Source organism: Orycteropus afer, unplaced genomic scaffold, assembly GCF_000298275.1.
Source record: "Orycteropus afer afer isolate SDZICR_OR568_19922 unplaced genomic scaffold, OryAfe1.0 scaffold00420, whole genome shotgun sequence".
In the NCBI taxonomy this organism is placed as follows: domain Eukaryota; kingdom Metazoa; phylum Chordata; class Mammalia; order Tubulidentata; family Orycteropodidae; genus Orycteropus; species Orycteropus afer.
The window spans coordinates 143349-166186 of NW_006922007.1; the positions used below are offsets into that span (position 1 = coordinate 143349).

At 49.1% G+C, this 22838-nt stretch overlaps 1 protein-coding gene across 1 annotated transcript in view; it reads right to left on the reverse strand.

Moving 5' to 3' along the window:
• Nucleotides 1-10501: 10501 nt before the first annotated feature.
• The window catches only part of LOC103208244 (SEC14-like protein 4), a 22584-nt gene continuing 10247 nt past the window's right edge, over nt 10502-22838 (reverse strand). Inside the window, exons 2-11 of the mRNA XM_007953919.2 lie at nt 19277-19320; nt 18919-18978; nt 18597-18785; nt 15375-15470; nt 15047-15107; nt 13873-13956; nt 13323-13429; nt 13103-13242; nt 12844-13013; nt 10502-10641 (exon numbers count right to left, since the gene is read on the reverse strand). Of these exons, the coding sequence (XP_007952110.1) occupies nt 10502-10641; nt 12844-13013; nt 13103-13242; nt 13323-13429; nt 13873-13956; nt 15047-15107; nt 15375-15470; nt 18597-18785; nt 18919-18978; nt 19277-19288 (1059 nt within the window). The 5' untranslated portion in view covers nt 19289-19320. The remainder of the gene's footprint in view (nt 10642-12843; nt 13014-13102; nt 13243-13322; nt 13430-13872; nt 13957-15046; nt 15108-15374; nt 15471-18596; nt 18786-18918; nt 18979-19276; nt 19321-22838) is intronic.

Here is a 22838-nt window from a genome sequence, read left to right on the forward strand (position 1 = left end):
CTGGTCTAAATCACAAGCAGCTGAGAAGCCCCAAGGTTGACAAAGGAAAAAAGGCAGAGTCCCAATGTTACCAAACCACACAGCAGGCCATTAACTTAAGTCCATTGTAAGTCCCAAGGTCAGCAGAGCATAGCAGGCTGCTGAGCAACGACACAGCTACATGCAGGGTCCAAGCGTGCCATAGGCTAGAGACCATTCCCAAGGCTTCTCCTTATATACAGGAAGCAGACCACATCCCAAAGGCAGCTACTCAGCTGGTTGTGGTAGATCCCACCATGGAGATGATTGCCAGTCTCATCATGGGGAATAACTACCACCAGCTGCCCAGCCACTCAACCAGGCCAAGCCAAGTTGACACACAAACGTAACTACCACAATCACCATGAGTCCTGTGGTAGGAGGCCTGCAGGATGTCTTGGGGCCAGAAGGGTTAACTTTCCTTCCCTCCTAACAAGGCTCTGGTGAAGGAGAACCCCCACCCCCACCCATAGTACATACCTTCTCCAACTCAGGTCCAGAGGTTATGTTTAGCTCCTTAGTTTGCCCAGCTCTCAGGGGACCATGGTGACAACCACGACATAAGCAAACAGTGGTTGTGAGCTACCTGCCCTACACCCTGGAACTCCCCCTTCCAGGCAGTTACTAGGAAATATAGAAGGGTGCCCCTCTGGCTGGCCCCAAAGCCCTAAGCACATTCCTGCCCGCCTTCCCCCAGATAGATTGTGCCAGAACCAGTTGCACAAGTACAGAGAAGAGATAGGGTGTGTGGGCTCTCAGTTCTACTCTGTTGATCTACATGTGTATCCTTATGCCAGTATAGCACACTGTTTTGATTATTGTTGCTTTGTAGAAATTTTTGAAATTGAGAAGTGTGAGTCTTCCAACTTTGTTCTACTTTTTCAAAATTGTTTTGACTATTCTGAGTCCATACAAATTTGGGGATCAGCTTGTTCATTTCTTAAAAAGAAAAAGAGAAGAAAAGAAAAGAAATTGGGACTTTAATAGGGATTTAAGGATTGCATTGACTTGTAGGTCATTTTGGGTGGTGTTGCCATCTCAACAATATTGTCTTCCAGTCTATGAACATTAAGTGTCTTTCCTTTTATTTAATCCATTGCTGTTGCATTGATTTCAGCTCATCGTGACCCTATAGGACAGAATAGAACTGCCTCATAGGACTTCCAAGGCTGTAATCTTTATAGAAGCAGACTCCCATGCCTTTCTCCTGAGGAGCTGTTGGTGGGTTTGAATGGCTGACTCACCAAGCACTTAACCACTGCACCACCACAGCTCTCTTCCATTTATTTAGACCTTCTTTGATTTCCTTTAGCAATGTTTTGTACACACATTCTTCACTTATCAACATAGTTAGGTCCCAAAGATCAGGTGATTATGTGAAAGTCAGCATTATGCAAAAATGGAGGATGACCATGTCCTATTACATAGTGGAGGATGATTACATCATTACATAACTGCCACACCACTGAGAATCATGGCCCAGTCAAGTTGACACATAACCTTAACCAGCACAGCCAGTATTATTCTCGCCTCTCACACCAGAGGTCCTTACTGCTAGACACCTATTTCTAATATGCAAATGCTAATTAGTAGATTTTCTTTCTTTCTTTTTTTTTACTATTCTTGTAAATGTGAAATGTCAGACAATGAGGTAATCAATAAGTGAGGAGATGTGTAGTTTTCAGTGTACAAGTCTTGTACTTCTTTGGTTAAATTAATTCCTTTTTTTTTTCTTTTTGAAGTTATTGTAAATAAAATTGCTTTTTTAATTTCATTTTTGGATTGTTCATTCAAGTGTACAGAAATACAAATGAGGTTTGTGTTTTGATTTTGTATCCTGCAACCATGATGAATTTGTTTAGAAGCCTAATTGTGTGTGTGGTGTGTATGTGTGGTGTGTGTGTGTGTGTGTGTGTGTAAAGATTCTTTAGGGTTTGGTTTCATTTTCTTTTGTGATCAGAAAATAAGGCATGATAATGATGCTGATTTCTGTGCACTAAGGTGTCAAGAGCCGCCAAGAAGAAGTCAAGACTCTTGGCGGAGGAGACCTCAAAGACTTCCGAGTTGGGGACACAGCTCTTGGTCAAGTCCATGGGAATCAAGTTCGTGACCCCCTTGCTGCTTATAATTGGATGTGGGTTTCTGTGGTGATAGGAGCATGAGGAGGACAGTGAAGATGCTGCAAAGTGGAGGGGGCCTTAACTTACGCAGCTGTTGTCCAGGGCAGGAGATGGTGTGTCCCCTCCCACAATGCCCAGAGGAACCTACGGGCATGAAGTTCTTCATGACCAACTGTACTCTGCTTTCATTGCCATCTTTGGGAAAAGCTTGGAGTGCCCAAACTAGTGGGAGTTTGGGCCTCAAGCAAAAGAGCCCAGACAACTGTAATTCGTCTCCCAAGACTAAGCAAATCATCACCCAACAGTTTAGAAAAGTGTGGTACTGGATGAAGCGCAGGCTGGGTTGCTAGGGTTTGAGTCCCAGTGTTTTGGTCCTGTTGTGCTGCTCTAACAGAGAAACACCACGAGTGGGTGATTTTAACAAACAGAAGTTTAGAAGGCTGGACATCTGAGTTCAAAGTGCCAGCGCTAGGGCCTGGGTGAAGGTCCCTCACCTTGGGCTTTAGTTCTGCCTCTTGCTCCTGGCCCACTGAAGCTGAAGGCTTCTCTGAACTCAGGCAGCTGCTGGCTGCTGAGGCTGACAAACCCAAGGCCAACAAGAACAATGGCACAGTCCCAAGATTATCAAACAACATGGCAGGCCACTAGTTCAAGTCCAGAAAGAGTTCCAAAATCGGCAGGGCTAGCATGGCAGGCTGCTGAAGGAAAACTCGGCTAAATGCAGGTTTCAAACATGCCAAAACCTCAGAGACCTTTCTCAAAGCTTCTCCTTATTCACTGGGAGCAGACCCATAGGCAGCTACTCAGCTGCTCCAGGAGATTCCACCATGGAGTTGATGACCAGCCTCATCATGGGGAGTAACTCCATCCAGCTGCCCAGCCACTCAAAACCAGGCCCAGCCAAGTTGACACACTACTTAACCGGCACACCTGGCTTTACCTCTAGTGTGCTGTGTGATCTTGAGCCTCAGTTTTCTCACCTGTAAATTAGGGCTAATAAGAGCCCCTGTTTATAGGGCTATTGAAAAGATTAGAAAGGAGCTCTGGTGGTGTAGTGGTTAAGGCATTTGGCTGCTAACCAAAAGGTGGATGGTTCGAATCCACCAGCCACTCTGTAGAAGAAAGATAGGGCAGTCTGCTTCCATAAAGATTTATAGCTTTGGAAACCCAATGGGGGACACTATGGGTCAGAATCAACTTGTGGGCAGTGAGTTTGTTACTTGGTTTGAGTTGGTTAGAAGAGGCCAGTAGGGTGCCTCACCCACTGCCTGGCACGTGGTAAGTGACTGATTTCTTGCTGTCGTGTGCTGTTGAGTCAATTCCAACTCATAATGACCCTATATGACAGAGTAGAACTGCCCTATGGGGTTTCCTAAGTTGTAATCTTTACAGGAACAGATTACCAGGTCTTTTCCAACCACCAATGTTTTGCTTAGCAATCAAATGCCACTCAGGGCTCCTGAGTAATCAGTAGTATTGGCTGTTATGTTATGATCATCACCAGGTCAGTCAATCCACCTTGCACACCAGAATGAGACCACTGCTGAAGGAACACCCCCTTCCTTTGGTTCCTTCTCTCCTGCTCTGTGACTTCCCCACCCAGCTCTGTCCTTGAGTCTCTCCAAGGTGCTGAGTCATGCCGCTAAGCAGCTCTCCTGATATGACCTAACCTGGGAAGAGGGCCAAGGAGACCTGTGGCTCTTGAGCCTGACAACATCCCAGATTCCATTCCTGGCCTCTGAGCACCTCTGAACAACTGGCTCTGGGTCTTTAAGCCTCACTTTCTCCCCTATAAAAGGAGGGTGACCAGATTTCTTTTGCAACACTGCCATGAAGATTAAGCAAAGTAGCTGAGGTAGAGCAGCTGGCCTCTGTAGGTGCTCAGTAAATGGTTCGTTCTATCTCCATCTGCAAGGTTTTCATGCAGCCCTGGGCTAGCTGCTGGGGGTGGGAGGAGACACACGAGCCAGAGGATGACTTTATCATGTGGGGATTGCTGGTCCAGTTGCTCCTTAGGGTGGAAAAGGGGCCCTAATTTTGGTAGCATAGTGCCTAAGGGAGCTCTGGTAGCATAGTGGCTAAGGCACTTGACTGTTAACCAGAAGGCTGGCGGTTCAAACCCACCAGCCACTCCTCGGAAGGAAGGTTGGGCAATCCTACTTCCGTAGTGATACTGCCTCGGAAACCCAAGGAGGGGTCGCTATGAGTCAGGGCTGACTCGACGGCACATAACAACAACAACAACAACAACAAGAAGTGCCTAAGGCGCTTGACTGCTAACCAGGAGGCTGGCGGTTCAAACCCACCAGCCACTCCTCGGAAGGAAGGTTGGGCAATCTACTTCTGTAGTATACTGCCTTGGAAACCCAGGGAGGGATCACTATGAGTTGGGTCTGACTCAATAGCACATAACGACAACAACAACAATTCTGCCAGGGACCATGTGGGGGAGGCCTAGGACAGATCTTTCAGAGGAGGGCTGAATGGCCTTGAGGCCACACAGAACAGGGTTGGGAGGAGGCCTAGGCTGGGGTTCCAGAAGGAGCAAAGGCAGAGGGGTAGAGAGGAGTTTGCTGAATGGGTGGGACTTGGGACAGTTGGGTGCAGCTGGAACAAGGCACAGTGGCCAGGTCACAAAGGGCCTTGGAAATCATCCATGAGACTGACTTGACTTGGGGGAGAGGCAAGAGTGGAATGGGGAGCCAGTGAAGGGCTTACTAAAGAGTGACAGGATGAGATTTTCATTTCCGAAAGATCTTTTTGTCTGGCTGCCCTAGGGAGTCTGGGTGGGGTAGGGTAGGAATGGACACAGGGTGATCTGTGGACTCCCTTCCTTCCAATCATCCAAGCAAGAAAACATGGATGCTCCAACTAGGGCAGTGGCAGTGGGGAGGAAGATTGATACCAGATATACCTAGAAACAGGAATCACAGATGCAGCAAGCAAGCAAAAAACAGTAGGGCCAGGATTTGAACAAAAGTGGGGCCATAGTCTTTCTGCTATTCTACCAAACCAAACCAAACCAAACCAAACTCACTGTCATTAAGTTGATTCAGACTCATAGCAACCCCCATTGACTTTCCGAGGCTGTAAATCTTTATGGAAGTAGATCACTCCATCTTCCTTCTGTGGCGGTGGGTTTGAACCGCTGACCTTCTGGTTAGCAGCCAAATGCCACACTGCCCTACAAACAGCCTGGGCCTGGATGAGCTTGACCTTTTAGGCCCCAGGCCCTGCCTGTAAAGTGGACCTTCAACAAGCAGGAGGCTAAAACCTGGGTGTTGTCAAGCGATTCAATTAGATTCTTAACCATGGAGACCCCATGTGTGTCTGAGTAGAACCGGGCTCCATAGAGTTCTCTCCATGGGTGCTTTTTCAGAAGTGGATCACCAGGAATTTCTTCTGAGGCACCTCTCAGTGGTCTTGAACCTCCAACATTTTGGTTGGCAGCCGAGCATGTTAACTGTTTGCACCACCCAAGGACTCAGAGCAAGATGCTAAGGGCCACTAGTCCACCAATGGGCAGAGGCACAGTTGGCCCAACACTGCTCTCTGGTGGCTGAGGGTGAATCTACCACGGCTACCTGAGCACCTCTCAGGTCAGATCTGGCCAATCAATCCCTCCACTCCCTGGAGCCACCAAGCCTATGCTCGTGTCCAGCATTGTCCCGTCCTGCCTGCCCAGCCAGAGTGGTCCTTCAGCTCCTCTGCTATAGACAGATGGACTCAGTTTCACATCTTACCTCTTCCACTCCCTGTTGTATGACATGAGCAAGTCAGTTCCTGCCTGGAATCTGGCTTTGCTGGGGGCGATGCTTCCTGCCTTAGTAGGTGTTTTACTGAACACTCAGCTGCGTGTCCGGGTGCCATCACATCCCACTGAGGGGCACAATGTCTGAGCAGTTTTCTCCAGCCTCTAGGCCTCCCCCTATACCCCGAGAACTCAGTGCCTCACTCTGCCCCACTGTGTGCCCCTGTCCCCTGAGAGAGGCCCACCTGCCCACATTGCCCCTCTTCTGCCCTGAGAGGCAGGGCAGGGGCTTCCACCTGGAGCCCACCTGGGTGCAGGGCAGGGGCTTCCACCAGGAGCCCACCTGGGTGCAGGGCAGGGGCTTCCACCTGGAGCCCACCTGGGTGCAGGGCAGGGGCTTCCACCAGGAGCCCACCTGGGTACAGGGCAGGGGCTTCCACCAGGAGCCCACCTGGGTGCTGGCTCCAGCTCAGCCACTGGTTGCTCAGCCTGGAGTCTGTTTCCAGCCTGTGAAATGAGGCTGTAGGTCCTGTCTGCTTTAGGGCTGCATGGAAAGGGGCTCTGCAAACTGTGAAGTACCAGACCTTGGAGCTCTGTGAAGACCTCCACACAGCTGTGGTGTCCTCTCTGGCCCGGGCTCCTCAGAAGGTGATCTGGGTGGGGTGAAGATTTGAGGGGCAGGGGAGACTTTTGGACTGCCCTCAATACACCCCCACCTGTTCCTCTCACAGATTCTGGGGATTTCCATCAAGGAGATGGATTGGGAAGGCGAGGCCCAGCTATGTTCAGCCTCCTTATTTGAGCACAAGTTTTTTTTTTTTTTTTTTAAATTTTTATTGTAATTTGGGTGAAAGTTTACAGAGCAAATTCATTTTACACACAGCAGTTCATTCACATTTTGCTTCATGACATTGACTGCCATTCCTCACAGTGTAACAGCTCTCTTCCCACTCCCTCCCTGTAGTGACCTCTTCCCTGTGTCCTTCCCTCCCCAGGCACTCCTGTCCCCTGAGATGTCTCCCTGTGCAAACACTGCCCTTCTGTTCTCCCATGATCGATCGCTCTAAGAACTGTATCTACCTGATGTAAATGTTCACCCCACATGCCTGTCTATTGTTCGGCTGGAAGCCACAGGAGTGAGTTCAATTCCAGACTTGAAGGGTAACTAGGGGCCAGAGTCTCAGGGGTCTCACCAGGTTGAGCACCAGTTTTGATCTGTGGTCTCCTGACAAGATGTTGTTGACATGTCCTGACAGATAGCAAGGTTCTTACATAACCAGAGTTATGAAATGGTTTTATTTACAATTCCAAAGTGTGCAGAGTTGTGCATGAAGAAATAGCTAACATCAGTTGGTTGTTAGCGTTGTTAGCAGTGTCATTCAAAGCCAGGCGAGCCCAGCCAGCTTTCCTCTGCCCTCACATCCCCAGCCACCCATATCCTTCCCTCGGTCTGGAGCCTCATCCACCCTGGCAACTCCACTCATCCTTCAGCTCTGTCTTCAGGGACCACTTCCCTGGCTGGCGCCTCTGATGCCTTGTCAACTCCCTTTTCTATGTGCTCCCACTGAACTAACTGGGCTCCTGTCCTCCAGGCACACATGGGGATGACATGCCCATTTGATATGGAGTCACTTCTGCCTCCCCCATGAGACACAAGCTTCCCAACAGCAACATCAGATTGGTTCAGCGTCCCCCTGTGTCCCCAGGGTCTGCAGCGTGTGGTACTGGGAAGACACTTAATAAACTTGATGAGGAATGAATGAATGAATGAATGAATGAATGAACAAAGGAGATTTGGGTAAGCTAATGCCCTCTTCTCTGCTACTTCCTTTTTGTGGTAAGGGTGAGGATGTTAGGAGTCAGGCTGGGGTCGCTAAGGCCACGTCTCCTGCTAAGCTCCAACGTGCCCTGCCACCCTGCAGGGTAGCGTTTGCTCTCAGCTCTGAGGGTGACCCTACTCATTGCTTACTCATGAGATGCACTTTGCCAGTTCCAGGATTCCGATGCACTGGTGAGCCCCTTATTACGTGCCTTCCCGGTGTGGCCTGTATTTGTGTAAATTCCCTGTGCTCAGAACCTAGGGCAGGGCAATCTTTGCTACCAAGAAGGACACCAGGTAAGACTGTGCTGAAGGTGGGACGTTGGCTGTGGGTGGGTAAAAGGGTGAAGGTAAAGGTTCAAGTCCACGAGTCCCTTGTTCTTAGGCAGGGACGTGAAGGCCGAAAGTGAGACAGTCATGACAACAGTTGGGCCCAGCAACACCTAACCCAGGACTCCCCCAATCTGTGGGCCACCCCTTGCACAGCATGGCCAGCACAGTGGGAACACAGCCCTGGGGAGCCTGGGGGCCTCAGGGGCTCCAGATATTGCTGCGTGGAGGGTGGGGAGCTTCACAGAGGGTGGCCAGGGGGGCACTAGGGGTATGACATGGGGAGCAGGAAAGACTTTCCAAATGCTCTCGTAACACCCCCTATAGGTCCCCCACCTGCTCCCTGCCTGCCACCCCTCAAGGATGCCTGGGCTTTCTGTCAAGGAGATGGGTTGGAGATGGGTTTCTTGTGCAACCAGGAAATCCAGTCACATCTGGGGTGCTGGACCACCGTGGGACACAGCGACGTTGTGTGACACTTGCCATTTGCCTCAGGCCACCTCCTTGGGGCTGGTGGAGCAATTTTTTTTTTTTTGTCAAACTGCTTAAACACCCTCTTTTGGACTGGAAGTGCCTCGTGGCACTGTTTTTTGGTATCTAGTTTAGTTTGCTCTTTATAGTAGCAGAGTTCCATTCAGATGGAGTCCAGGTAGGAGCCATTAGGTCGAACCATGACTGCTGCAGTAGCTGCTCCGCTGGGGGTGCAGAGAGCTCCGAGGATCCACACCACTCACCTGAAGGCCCCCCTCCCCCCCAAGCTGCATAATTTTCCACCTTAAGTTGCTGCTGTTGTTGTTATGTGCCGTCGAGTCGGACCCGACTCATAGCGACCCCTCCTTGGGTTTCCGAGGCAGTATCACTATGGAAGTAGATTGCCCAACCTTCCTTCCGAGGAGTGGCTGGTGGGTTTGAACCTCCAGCCTTCTGGTTAGCAGTCAAGTGCTTTAGGCACTATGCTACCAGAGCTCCCCCACCTTAAGTAGGTCCTGGCTAATCAAGATACCTCCTATACTGGAGAAAATGAAACCAACCACAGGATCTGAGAGCCGGAAAGGGGTGCAAGCCTGACTTCTTGCTTTCAAAGCATGCGGACAGGTGCATCTGGAGAGGCTCTGGGTCTCTGGAAAGGATTCAGCAACCAGGAGACTAATGCTTTGCAGCAAGTGAATGAGGATCCCTATTTCAGGGACATATGGCCACTTGCTCCCAGGGAGGTCACCTGGGAGGACAGCACCTGTGGGAATGGCAGTATACAAGGACAAACAAGGAGGGCAGGGGCAGTGATCCTGAGCCGAGGGGCCTGCCATCCTCTAGCCCAGGACTTCTGAGTCCTGGAAGCCACTGGCCTGGCCCAGCCAGGGGCCAGGGTGGGCAGGGAGCAGGGGTCTAAGCCCTAGTTGACTGTTTCAATGCCAGCTGGGTCAATCTTCACAGCCACACCTGCTCCAGCTTGGCACCTTCTCCACTCATTGCTGGCCAAGGTCTGGGTTGTTGACTGCCGCCCGCCTAGCAGAGCAGGCCATGATCCCGAGCTATGGTAGGGGTGTCCCCCAGCTGTTGAGAACCATGTGCAGAAGCAGACAGTGCTGGGGTCCCATGTGGGAGGCTGGCAGCTGACTTTCAGCTGTCCCCTTGGCGAGACACAAAGATGGAAGAAGTATCTGATGGTTCCTTACGCAACGAGTCAGAGCCCAGGATGCGTGCTCAGGCATGGGCCTGCTCTCTGCCTCCCAGCACTGCCACTGCACCCAGCCCTGCTTTGATTCTAGCTTCTAATGGCAGCCAGAGAACGAAAGTATCAAAGCTGAACACAGGTGGGGAGATAGAGGGGAGATTATTGAGAAGCCATCAGAGACTCAGTTTTGACCCCTCAACTCTGTGGAAGGCCAAGAGGGTCCCTAGTGGTTAGCCCTGCCTGGGTCCCCTCTCTCAATTTCTAATTTACCCTCAGAGGTGGGAGGGCCAGCCTGGAGGGGCCTCACTGCTCTGTTGGAACCAAGGGCCTCCCCCGCTTCCCCTCCTCTCCACCCAGCTGCTGCCAGCTGGCCCCGCTCAACTCTGCTGACCTCATGCAGGCAGTGGTTGCCCCTGCTCTTCATGACTACAGCTGAGGTCCTTGCAAGGCCTGGGTTCAGCCACACTCCCTGCAGGAACACCAGGTGTGGGTGAGTCCTGGAGGGCTGAGCCCTGTCAGGAGGGACGCAGTGGACCCTGGCTCACTGTGGGAATCCCGAGAACAGGGGATGAGATTCCCACCTGAATCCTCAGGCACTGGTTGTCCCCCTTCCTGCTGGGCCGCTATCCCAGATGCACACACAAGGAACTGAGAGAGCCATTCAGATGGGCGGCTCACTGTGGCCACCTTTAGCACCACCCTACCTGGAAGAAGAGGGGACAAGGTAGAAGGACAGGGAGAGGGGTGGTAAAGGTTGGCGAACACAGGCACAGGGGTGACTGGGGTCTTCATTGTGCTGGGGGCGCCCTTGTTGCCTCAAGACCCTGGATTTCCTTCTCGGAGGCCTTGTCGGGGAGCAGCACCTCCACAGTGTAGCTAATCTTCTTGGCGTGCGTCGAGTTGTAGGTATTGTCAAAGCGCAGGACATCTGCAAGGGTGGATGGGTGATTAGCAGAGCGGCTACTAAGGAAACCTAGCCTGTCTGCAAGAAAACTAACCCTGAGGTCTTTGGTATGGGTGGCGTGAGCTCTCCAGTTGATGAGTTGGCCTGAGGGTCAGCCACTGCCCAGCCATGGGCCCATCTCTCACCACCACTTCCTTAAATGATGCTTGTGCTACTTAAAGGGGTAACAGTAACCACCAGCACGCAGGAAGCCCCTTCTATGTGTCAGGCATTTCATAACACTTTACAGCTCCCTGAATCCTCAAAACAGCCCCACAAAGAAGGTACCAAACAATGAAACAAAACAAAAACCCCAAACCCACTGTCATTGAGTTGATTCCAACTCATAGTGGCCCCCATTGGGTTTCCAAGGCTGTAAACCTTTACAGAAGCAGATTGCCTCATCTTCCTCCTGCAGAGCAGCTAGTGGGTTTGAACTGCTGACCTTCTGGTTAGCAGCCAAATGCCTTACCTGCTATGCCACTAGAGCTCCTTATAAATAAGGTACAGTTACCCCATTTCATGGAAAAGAAAATAGGCTTTTCTCAGTGAGTACTTTCTTACCATCACATCACAAGGGAATGGAGGAGCTAGGTCTTACTTGTCCCCATATTCCAACTCAGAGAGGAGACCTGCTTGCCCCTGAAGACAGGGTTGAGCTCACCCTCTCAGTGAAGGCTTTTCCTTCAATGCCAAGGTCAAATGTGAACCCTGGGACCTGAGGTGATTTCTCTGATCTCTGCCCTCCAAACTCTTCCATTCCAACAAAGTTGACTAAAGGGTGAGCAAAACTCTTTCTCCTTCTCCATAGGAAGTTGATCTTCTCCTAGCTCTGTTCTCAAGAGTTGGAACATCAGCCAGTTCCTAGGCAATGTTGTTAATGGTAAAAATGAGCAAACATCACCTGGCCAAGGAGGCCTGAGAATGAATGCTACATACCTGGAGGAAGCCACCTCTTTGGGCTTCCCAGAGTGTGGCAGTCTGCACAATTGGGCAAGTTCCTGCTAGAAGCGCTGAAGCTAAGCCCATGGTTGTTCTGAGGAACACTGGCTCCTACCAGGTGAGAGATTTCTGAGCCAAGGGGGCCTCTTCTATCCCCCCAGGTGCTTTCCTCTCTTACACCTGAGCTGCCTCCAAGGCCAAAGAGGAGTCCCTGGGTGGCTGTGTGGATGCTTGCTGATACTGCCTGTCCTGAATCCTTCCAAGTGAACCAAGGTCATGTGTGACCTGTTGTGTTTTGGAACGGAACTCAAGATCAAGGGTGGGCATTGCAGGTACACACACTAGGAAACAGAGTAAGGCTGTGGGGTGTTCCTGAGTATGAAGAACTGGAATAGGATTCCACAATCAGACCAAGGTCTTGTACAGGAAAATTCAGAAACGGACCCAAGAACTGTATATGAACTAACTTGGAAGACGATGAAGGTGGCATTTCAAGGAAACAGAGAAAGGGTGACATTCGATGAACACTAATAGGCTGTCAGCCAACACCTTCTAATAGATAGAACCTGGGTTAAATCCCAGATGGAATAAAATTTTTCATATTAGAAATAAGAGCATGAAAGTGCTAGAAGAAAATATAAACATTACATAATCACAAAGGAGCTCTGGTGTGGCATGGAGGGTAAGACATTTGGCTGCTAACCAGAAGGTCAGCAGTTCAAACCTACCAGCTTCTCTGTGGAATGAAGATGAGGCAATCTGCTTCCACAAAGATTTACAGCCTTGGAAACCCAATGGCGGTTGTTATGACTCAAAATTGACTTGATGGCAGTGGGTTATTTTTAAATTACATAATCATGAGATAGGAAAGGTTTTTGAGTGAGACACCAAAGGCAGAAAACAAAGGAAAAGCTGACAGAAACATTGACCCTGGTGACAATGCTTTGCTTTATTTACCTTTATCTTAGCCTGAGAAACCCAATGTGGGGTTTCCCAGGAGCCGAGCCCCTACCCCAGCCCGGTGAACCCTGGCTCTCTTTCCACAATGAACCTCTGTTGGGACAGCTCACCAGATCCAAGGCCTGGAGCCAATCCCTCATGGGCCTGGGAGTTTACACAGTCCCCTGCCCCTTCCTGAGAGCTAGAAATAGAGGCAAACAGGGCCTACAAGAATGATAAGAGATGGTAAGCTCATTTCTACACCATGAGGAGGTAAGCAACTCGAGTGAACACTAGAGCTCTTACAGACGCCGGCCTTGAGGCAGGTGAGGCTCCCATCCTCAGGCACCACGTGGGCATCGTAGCGCTGACTGGGCAGCACCTCCACCATCTTGCTTGCCCGTTGCCGCTCTCCCATCTTGGTCTTCAGGAAGATCCCAAAGCCGATGTCCCCTCCGTCTGATGCGAACTGCCACCTGCAGGTGACAGAGCTCTGCTGAGGACACTGCCTGGGCCCTAGGATCCCTCCCAGCTGTGCCCAGGGTGGGGTGGCTACCATCCCTACCTGAGTACAGAGCCCGGGGATAGAATCTCATTTTCCACCTGCAGGGAGGAGCCGCGGCCCACAGACACCATGTGCTCATACTGCAACTTCACCTGGTTCTGCAGGTAGTAGCTCTTGGGCACCTCTCCCCCGTACTTGATCTGAGGGTGAAGGTGGGTGAGCAGGCACTAGACCTCAGACTGTGCATACCTTCCCTCCCCATCCTCTGGTCACCCTGTACCTTGGTCAGGCACTTGGGATTGCCATCGGGGTCAGTCATGGTCCCCCCAAACTCCACAGGCAGCTGGTCGGGGCTGATGAACTTCAGTAGCTCCTGCTTCCAGTTGGCTATCGGGGAATTGGAGGTAGGGTTCAACGGAGCGAGTGGGGGAATGAGCTCAGGGAGGGGCCTGACATGCCCTTGGCTTGCTCTTCTGAGTCCCTACTTCTGAGAGCACCAAACACTTTATAGGGTCACTCAGGCCATGGCCGAGGGCCTGAGGCCTCCCTTGTGAGTGCAGAAGCCAACTGAGTCAGGCCAGGACCAGTCCCTGAGTAAAGAGGATGGGCTGAGAGTGATGGGACCAGGGCCAGTCCTTGAGTGAAAAGGGTGGGCTGGGAGCGATGTGGCCAGGACCAGTCCCCAAGTGAAGAGGACAGGCTGGGAGTGATGGGGGTCAGTCCTTGTGTAAAGAGGACAGGCTGGGAGCAATGGGGCTGGAGTGAAGAGGAAGGGCTGGGGGATGATGAGGCCTCTGTTTCCCAGCAGATGTGGAGGCTGAATCACTTACCTCCCAGAATCACTATCTTCTTGCTTGTGTCCTCACTCATGAATGACTTGATCATGTTGAAAGCCACAGGGAAAAGTGTGGGAGCTGAGACACACGGAATATCCTTGGGAAGCTGGGCCAGAGATGACTTGGCCAAATAAAGCCATAACCCTTAGAGCTGGATAGATCTAGATTCTGGCACTTACTGCTGTGTGACCTAGAGCTAGTTACTCACCCTCTCTGAGTTTCAGTGTGTTAACTGTAAAATGGAGATTAAGTTGAGCAATGTATGTATAACAATGTATGTATAACATTCAGCACAGTGTCTGCCTCTCACCAAGCAGCTGCCTCCTCTAGCCTAGATGTGAGATGTTGGACGCAAGCCGGCTTGAGCTGGTGTCAGTGGAGTTGATTGCCTAACAGTGCTGCTTCTTTCCACACTCCAGGTTTTCCCAGGTTGCCTTGGGGTCCTCTTGCATTAGACCTCACCTCACTGCCATCGAGTTGATTCCAACTCATAGTGACCCCTCCTTGGGTTTCCAAGGTGCTATCTCTACGGAAGTAGATTGCCCAGTCTTCCTTCCAAGGAGTGGCTGGTGGGTTTGAACCACCAGCCTTCTGGTTAGCAGTCAAATGTTGCTCACTGGGCACTCGCTGTGGGGTAGGCTCTCAGCTACATCTTCTCCGTGGACGGTCTCATTCAACCCTGACAGCTCTCTTATGAGGAGGGTACCATTGCATGCCCACTTCATAGATAGGTAAATTAAGGCTCAGAGTCACAGAACTAGCATATTTGAACCTAGATCATCTGATTCCAGAGTGCATGTAATGAGCCCCACACTATATGGGCATCACAGACAGAGACCAATCCCATTCAAAGTGTGTTCACCAACCAGCATTTTCTATGAACCGTCTGTTACCAGTCCATGCCAAGCTTAGTAAAGCAAACAATGGCAAATATTTAGAAACACATAACTTATTTGCTATTGCTGCAACACACCAGCCCATGATTTTGTATATTACAAAAAGCTTCAGTCTGTGAAGACTTTTAGTGAAGATTAAAAAAAAAAAAAAAAAAAGACAAAACCCCCAAATTGTTCTTCACAATGGATGGTTTATAAAGCCCTGAACTCGGTAGCTTATCCACCGTCCCCCCTTTCCACTTCCTCCTTTCCCAGGAGATCTTCTCACTCACCTCGCACAACAATTAAACTCTTCAGTGTTTCAGGATAATTAGCTTCCAGTATGGCAAAAAACTGTGGAGTCAAGATGAGTCAAGCTGAGGCCATGCACGGGACCCCTGGTCCTGGATGCTGTGGGCTCTGACTGTGCTACAACAAGAGGCACCCCACAGCCCATCCTGTCCTGCTCCTCCATGTAACTCTTGCTCCTCCTTCTTCTTGGAGAGTGGGCCCCAGGCAAAGCTCACTGGCTGATCCTCGCCTCTCCCTGGAGCCTCCATGGGCAGTGGCTCACTATTGGCCTAGGAGTCCTCGTCCCTTCAGGTCAGCCTCCCACCTTACCTGTTCATAGACCTCCACAGCTGGCTTCCACAGGTGTTTCAGGCCCAGCCCTTCCATGTCAAATACCATCACCACCGTCTCGATCTTTCTGCCCAGCTGCATGGGACAGAGTGGATCTACTGGTCAGACAACAGCTCCAGCAAGGAGACTGTGACCAGAGAGACTCAGCCATTTCTACCCACATTCCTCCCACCCCCTGGCAGCCCACAAAGTTCCTAAACAGATGGAGCCCATCTAAGGCCTGGGGAGACACCACATAGTAGCCTGGAACAGTCTATGATTGTATGGTGTTATAACACTGTTTGCTCAATACTCTTGCCTGGGATAAGTTAATCATACACTTAAAGACACCATTCATTATCTATTGGGTACCTTTATAATATATCTGTGCAATACAATATACTATGTCAGCCAAGTTCTGTCATCCTATTGCTGCACTGAAGTCACAGCTATGCTGCATACTGGCTGTGTTAGCATTGGGTGGGATTTTGACTCCTCTGAGCTTTACTTTACACCTGTATAGGATGGGGATAATTTCGGGCTTTAACAGGATGCCTGTGAGGATTCAATGAGATAATACATGACGTGCGCAGTGTCTGGTCCATGGCCGGGCCCTGATAAATATTAGAGTTCTGGTGGCACTGTGCCCAAGGCATTTGACTGCTAACCAGAAGGTTGGTGGTTCAAACCCACCAGTTGCTCCATGGAAGGAAGATGGGGCAATCTACTTCAATAAAGATTTATAGCCTCGGAAACCCAACCAACGGGGGTTGATAAATGTTGTTGTTGTTGTTAAGTGCCATTGAGTCATTTCTGACTCATAGCGACCCCAGGCACAGCAGAACGAAACACTGCCCAGCAGCTGACTCATGAATATTTATCATGAGTCAGATATTATTATTATATTATATATATTTTTATATATATTATATTATTATATAGCAGATATTATTGTTAGTATCTGCTGCAAAAGACCTCTTTAAAGTGCTAAAAAGCAAAGATGTCCTCTGAAGACTAAGGTGCACTGACACAAGCTGACATATAAGGTATTTTCAATGGCCTCATATACATGTGAGAGCTGGACAATGAATAAGAAAGATGCAAGAAGAGCTGATGCCTTTGAAGTATGGTTAGTGAAGAATATTGAAGACACCATGGACTGCCAGAACAACAAACAACTTGTCTTGGAAGAAGTACAGCCAGAGTGCTCCTTAAAAGTGAGGATGGTGAGACTTTGTCTCATGTACTCTGGACATGTTATCAGGACTGGGCACCAGTCCCTGGAGAAGGATATCATGCTTGGTAAAGTAGAGAGTCAGTGAAAAAGATGCATTGACATAGTGGCTGCAACAGTTGGGATCAAACATAAGAACAATTATGAGCATGGCACAGGACTGGGCTGTGTTTAGTTCTGTTGTAGACAGGGTTGTTATGACTCGGAATCAACTTGATGGCGCCTAACAACATTATTAGTATCAACATCACCAGAATGATCAGCTCCAACAAGGAATTTCTATGAAGTGGACACCAGTGTCCTGGCCCCATAAAATCAGCTATCTGGTCTGACAGACATACATAGTTTGAACAGATTCAAACCATCCACCCATTACTCTCGAGTTGATTCCAACTGATAGTGACTGTGGTCTAGCAAATTACATGGTATGGCTTTTCTGGCCATAGTCTTTGTAACTCCCACTTTGCTGTGAGCAACTGAGTAACTGATTGTTCAAGTTATCCACCTGGTGTATTTCTGGTGGAGCGGCACAAAGCCATCTTCTGGGAAGTTCGCTCTCTCTCAGGTGTGTAGAATTCTGATGTTGGGATTGGTTCATTTTACCACTCTGCCAAGCTCAAAAGGAGCCCTCCTAGAGGCAGAAGGAATCTATCTCTCAGACTGCTGGCTGAGAGAGATATGCTGCTGAGAAATACTGCTGAGAGAGAGATGTGCTACTGAGAGAGACGGTCAGCTGAGAGAGACTGAGCGAGTTCCTGAACTTGAATTGTAGCCTGTTGCCTCCCTAATAAATCCCATAATCTGTGAGTTCTGTGTGGCCACTGTAGTGAATTATTGAACCCAGCAGAGAGGTGGTGGGTGCTGTGGGAGTAATGGTTGGGGACAAGATTAGTAACAAGGCTGGAGATGGTAGTATGTCTAGCCTCATAAGAACAGGCCTTGGGCTGCTGATGGTGATTCTGTCTTCCTCTTGTGGAGTTAGAGGAGGTCAGAAGATGCTGCCTCTGTGCCCTTTGGCAGTGACCATACGGGATAGAATAGAACTGCCCCATAGGGTCTCCAAAGCTGTAAATCTTTATGGAAGCAGACTGTCACATCTTTCTCCATTGGAGCAGCCAGTAGGTTCAAACCAGTGACCTTTTGGTTAAAAGCAATGTGCTTAACCACTGTGCCTCCTTCTACTCAAACCAGGCACTATTAAATATGGTGTTTTGTAATTCATTCGTGATTGTCATAAATCTCTGTGGAAGGCCTGCTATGTGTCTGGCCTTGTGCTGGGTGCTGGGGACACATACCCTGCCTTGGGCACGTGGAGACAGCCATTCACTAAGTCATCCCAATGACACAACAGTACTCACCAGGGCGCCATCTAGACACTTAGACTCATGAGACCAACGCAGGCCACACTCAGCATTGGATTCACGCAGAAGAACATGAGCCAGGACCCACAGTGTGTCAGTGTCAGTGGACAGATAAGAGGCAAGGAGAAGAACCCACAGAGGTGGATGCAGGCTCCTTCTTGGTTCAGAAACTCCATGCCCCAGGTCTTGATATTATTTTCTGTAGCATCTCCATAGGCATAGCTTCTAGGGTCTCCATTAATGACATAACCAGTTTCAATGGTCACCCAAAGCAATGGCTCCCCCATCAGATGACTGTACTTAACACCAGTTACCAACCAGGGACATATTTTCCATAAGCAGAGCTGACTGTCCGTCCACTCAGACCAGGGTTCCAGGGTCTCAGTGAGAGAGGGCTCACTGCACCCAAGGGTAGCATTTCATGCAGAAGTGGATAGGGGTTTGATGACTCAGGCCAGCAGAGCATGCTAGATGCTCATGGGTGGGTGTGTGGGGGAGACCCCCACACTCCACCAAAGCCCTGAGTGCTGAGGGCTGGGGAGAGGGGTGGGGCAGGAGCCACCTCTCCCTGGTTCTGATGCCTCCCTGCAGGTACACCAGCCCACTGCACCTGTCCCAGCCTCTCACCTTCTCACTCTGTAGTTCACACTCTTGCAGAAGCATCTCGCAGACCTTGATGCGCTTCCGGATCATCGCCTGCTTGGAGGCTGACAGTAAAAGGCCCTTGGGGTCGAGGGTCCCGATGATGTCGAACCACACAGGACAGCCTTCGTAGTCATAGCCACATAAGCCCCCTGAGTCATAAAGCTGGATCACCTGGGACGTGGGAAAGGCCCTGATTTAATACAGCCCCCAAGGCTGAGCATCTGCTCCATCGGGAGCAGGGGGGGATAAGAGGTTCCAGGGAGGTGCCAGGGTGACTGCTTAGGGGGTGCTGCATGGGGCTCACCTCTGGGGGCTGCCATGTAAGGATGTTGTCCAGGTCTTGCTCCTGTCGGAACTCCATGTGCTGTGGAGATAAGCCTGGAGCTGAAGGCCCCACCTGCTTCCTTGGGGCTCTGGGGCACCAGGCCAGGCCCTTCTACTCACCGCCACTGAGGACTTGCTAAAGCATCCCCGGCCCCACCCACAAAGCACTGGGGATGGGATGGGAGGGGGTGGAGCGGACATGGGTTTAATGCAGAATGGGGTACAAGGAGAAAAGAAGAAGAAACATGGAAACTGACAGGGTAAGAATGCCCACCCTCTGTCTCCAAGCCCAGGGTGCAAGTGCGGGAGGCAGGGCACTCAGAAGGACAGGCCCTCACCTGGCGGAGCATGTCCTCAGATTTCTGCAGGTCAAAGTTCCGAGCTGCGAGAAGAAGCCGAGGTGAGAGAAGTCTTGAGGCCAGATTGAGAACCAACTCTTAAGGAGACAGTGGGGACTGTCCCAGCCTTTCCCGGATACAGAATACATTGGAGGTCTGGATTTTTAAAAAACTTTTTTAAAAGCAAAGACCTTTAATTTTGGAGAGTTGTTGATTTCACTTCCCAGGCCTTTTAAAATTAGTTAAATTAACAGAGGCTAGAACTAGTTCTAGCCTGTTAGTTCTAGAGGCTGATCTAAGAAAAAAACAAACAAAAAAAAAACAACTCACTGCTGTGGAGCCAGATCTGACTCACAGCGACCCCTCTTTGCGTTTCTAAGGTGGTATCTCTAAGGAAGTAGATTGCCCAATCTTCCTTCCAAGGAGTGGCTGGTGGGTTTAAACTGTCAACCTTCTGGTTAGCAGTCAAATGCCTTAGGCTCTATGCCTCTAGCCAGTAATATATGACATCACCTAGGAGTAGAGACTATTTGACATCACCTAGGAGCAGTGAGTCCACCTGCGCCCCAATAATGTGAGGGGTGGAGAGGTACACTGGCTTTAGAGTCAGACACACCTGGGCTTGAATTCTAGCTTTGTCTTTTTTATTTGCTGTGTGACCTTGGGCAAATCACTTACCTTCTCTGAGCCTCAGGTTTTTGTTTGTTAAATGGGAATCCTTTGTGTTTAGACATTGCATTTGTTTAGACATTGAATGATCTTGTTAAAGGCATAATTAATCATATTGGTAGTTTTTGAAGCCAGACTTTAAAAATAAATGGAATTTAAAACAAAACAACAACAAAAAAATGAGAATCCTGTTTTTCTCAGAGTTATTCAAGTGATGACAGGAGATAAAGTCTATAAAGTCTTTGGCACAGTACCTGGCTTACAGTAAGTTTTCAATAAATGGTAGGTAGCTATTATTGTGATAAACGAGCTCTGGTGGCATAGTTGATAAGACACTCGGCTGCTAACCAGAAGGTCAGTGGTTCAAATCCACCAGCTGCTCCGTGGAAGGAAGATGGGGCGATCTACTACTATAAATATTTACAGCCTTGGAAACCCAATGGGGGTTGCTATGAGTTGGAATTGACTCGATGGCGGTGATTTGGTTATTATTATTATTATTGTGAATGGAGTCTTGGTGGTGCAACGGTTAAGCACTCAGCTGGTAAATGAAAGGTTGGCAATTTGAACCCATCAGCTGCTCCATGGAAGAAAGATGTGGCAGTCTGCTTCCATAAAGATTACAGCCCTGGAAATCCTATGGGGCAGTTCTACTAAGTCTTACAGGGTCGCTATGAGTTAGAATCTACTCAACAGCAACAACTCTTACTGTGATTATTTATGTTGAAGAAGTAAACATATTTTAATTAAGACTGTGTGTTCTGTTTTAGAAACGCCATGCCCTTTGCTTATTGACAAACTGATCCAGTGATGGGTCTGGGACGAGATCTAGGGTCAGAGATTTTCAATGGAAGGGGACTCTGTCCTGATTACGAACCACCTCCACAAAAGCCCACCAGGGACCACTAGCTTGGCCTTGGATGTTTCCCACGACAGGGAGTTCACTACCTCAACAGACAGCCCATTTCATTTTGCAGCAGCTTTGAGCTGTCCCACATGATTCCAGTCCCACTGTCAGATGCCAAAGGGAATGTATGTAACCACTTGTCTGTGTGGCAACTCTGCAAATATTTGAAGACAAGCTTCAAAGTTCATCTGTCCCCTCTTCTCTTCAGGGTATGTTCTTGTTAGGTGCTGTTGAGTCAGTTCCAACTCAGAGACCCTGTGTACAACAGAACGAAACACTGCCTGGTCCTGTGCCATTCTCTAAACCCTTTCCATGCTTAAGCCCATGGTTGCAACCACTCTATCAATCCATCTCGTTGGGAGTCTTTCTCTTTTTCACCGACTCTGTATTCTACCATGCATGATACAGACTGGTCCCTTCTGACAACATGACCAAAATACATGAGATGATGTCTGACCATTCTTGTTTCTAAGGAACATGCTGGCTGCATATTTATTAAAATCATCTTGTGTACCGGTGCTATCCAATAGGACTTTCTCTGATGATGGAATTGTCTTTTATCTGAGCTACTCAATATGGCAGCCACTACTATATGTGATGAGCAATCTTCTGTAGAGATATTGCCTTGGAAACCCAATGAGGGATCACTATGACTCAGAATCGACTCCACAGTAGTGAGTTTGGTTTTGGTTACCATATGTGGCAAAGGAGCTCTGGTGGTGTAGTGGTTCAGGCATTTGGCTTCTAAACAAAAGGTTGGTGGTTCGAACCCACTAGTCACTCTGCAGAAGAAATATGGGGTGGTCTGCCTCCATAACGATTTACAGCCTTGGAAACCCAATGGGGGTAGCTATGAGTCAGAATCAACTTGACAGCAGTGAGCTTTTTAGGTTGGACTGTCCGTGGCTACTGAGCTCTTGAAACATGACTAATATGACTAAGGCCATAAAGTTTTAGTTTAATGCAATGATTAATTTTCATGGCTAGACGTATGTAGCTAGTGGCTGCTGGACTAGACAGTGAAGTTCTATATACTCCACAGATTCTAAGTGCCATAGTAATCTTGGGTGCACTAGGCTAAATTTTTAGCTATTTTTTGGATGTGGTAGTTAAGGTTGTTGTCAACTTAGCTGGGCCTGGGTGAGTGGCTGGGCAGCTGGATGTAGCTATTCCCCATGGTGAGACTGGCAATCATTTCCATGGTGGAATCTACTGGAGCAACTGAATAGCTGCTTTAGGAATATGGTCTGCTTCCAGTATATAAGAAGCAGCTTTGAGGAAGGGCTCCAGCTTTTTGGCATGCTTGAACCCTGCATTTAACCAAGTCATTATTCAGCAGGCTTCCATGCCCTGCCAATCTTGGGACTTCTCCTGGACTTGAATTAGTGGCCTGCCGTGTTGTTTGGTAACATTGAGACTGTGTCTTTTTACTTGTCGACCTTGGGTTTGTCAGCCTCAGCAGCCAGCAGCTGTCTGAGTGAAGAAAAGCCTCCAGCTTCAGTGGGCCAGAAGCAGGAGGCAGAGCTGAAGTTCAAGGTTGAGGGGCCTTCACCCAGCCCCCAGAGCCTGGCACTTTGAACTCTTTGACTTAAAGGCTCTGAACTGTAAGAGAATAAACTCCTGTTTGTTAAAGCCTTCCCCATTTGTGGCATATTCCTGTCAGATTGCCACTAGGTAACCACAACAATGGGTTTGGTTCCTACTGTGAATAGTATGTTATTTTTCATTATATTTTTACAATTGGATCATGCAGAAGAAATGTTATTGATTTTTCTATTTCGCAATTTGGCTGAACTTTCTCTTTTGTGCTAGAATTTTTCTGTTGATTCTGCTGGGGTTTCAAGGACGATAAGCAAATCACCTGCAAATGTTTTCACACTTCCCTCTTGATCTTTATACCACTCATTATTTTTTCTTTTCTTATAACATTGGCCACAGTCTCCAGTTCTGTGTTTAAACAGTAATGGTGACTGACATAATTTTCAC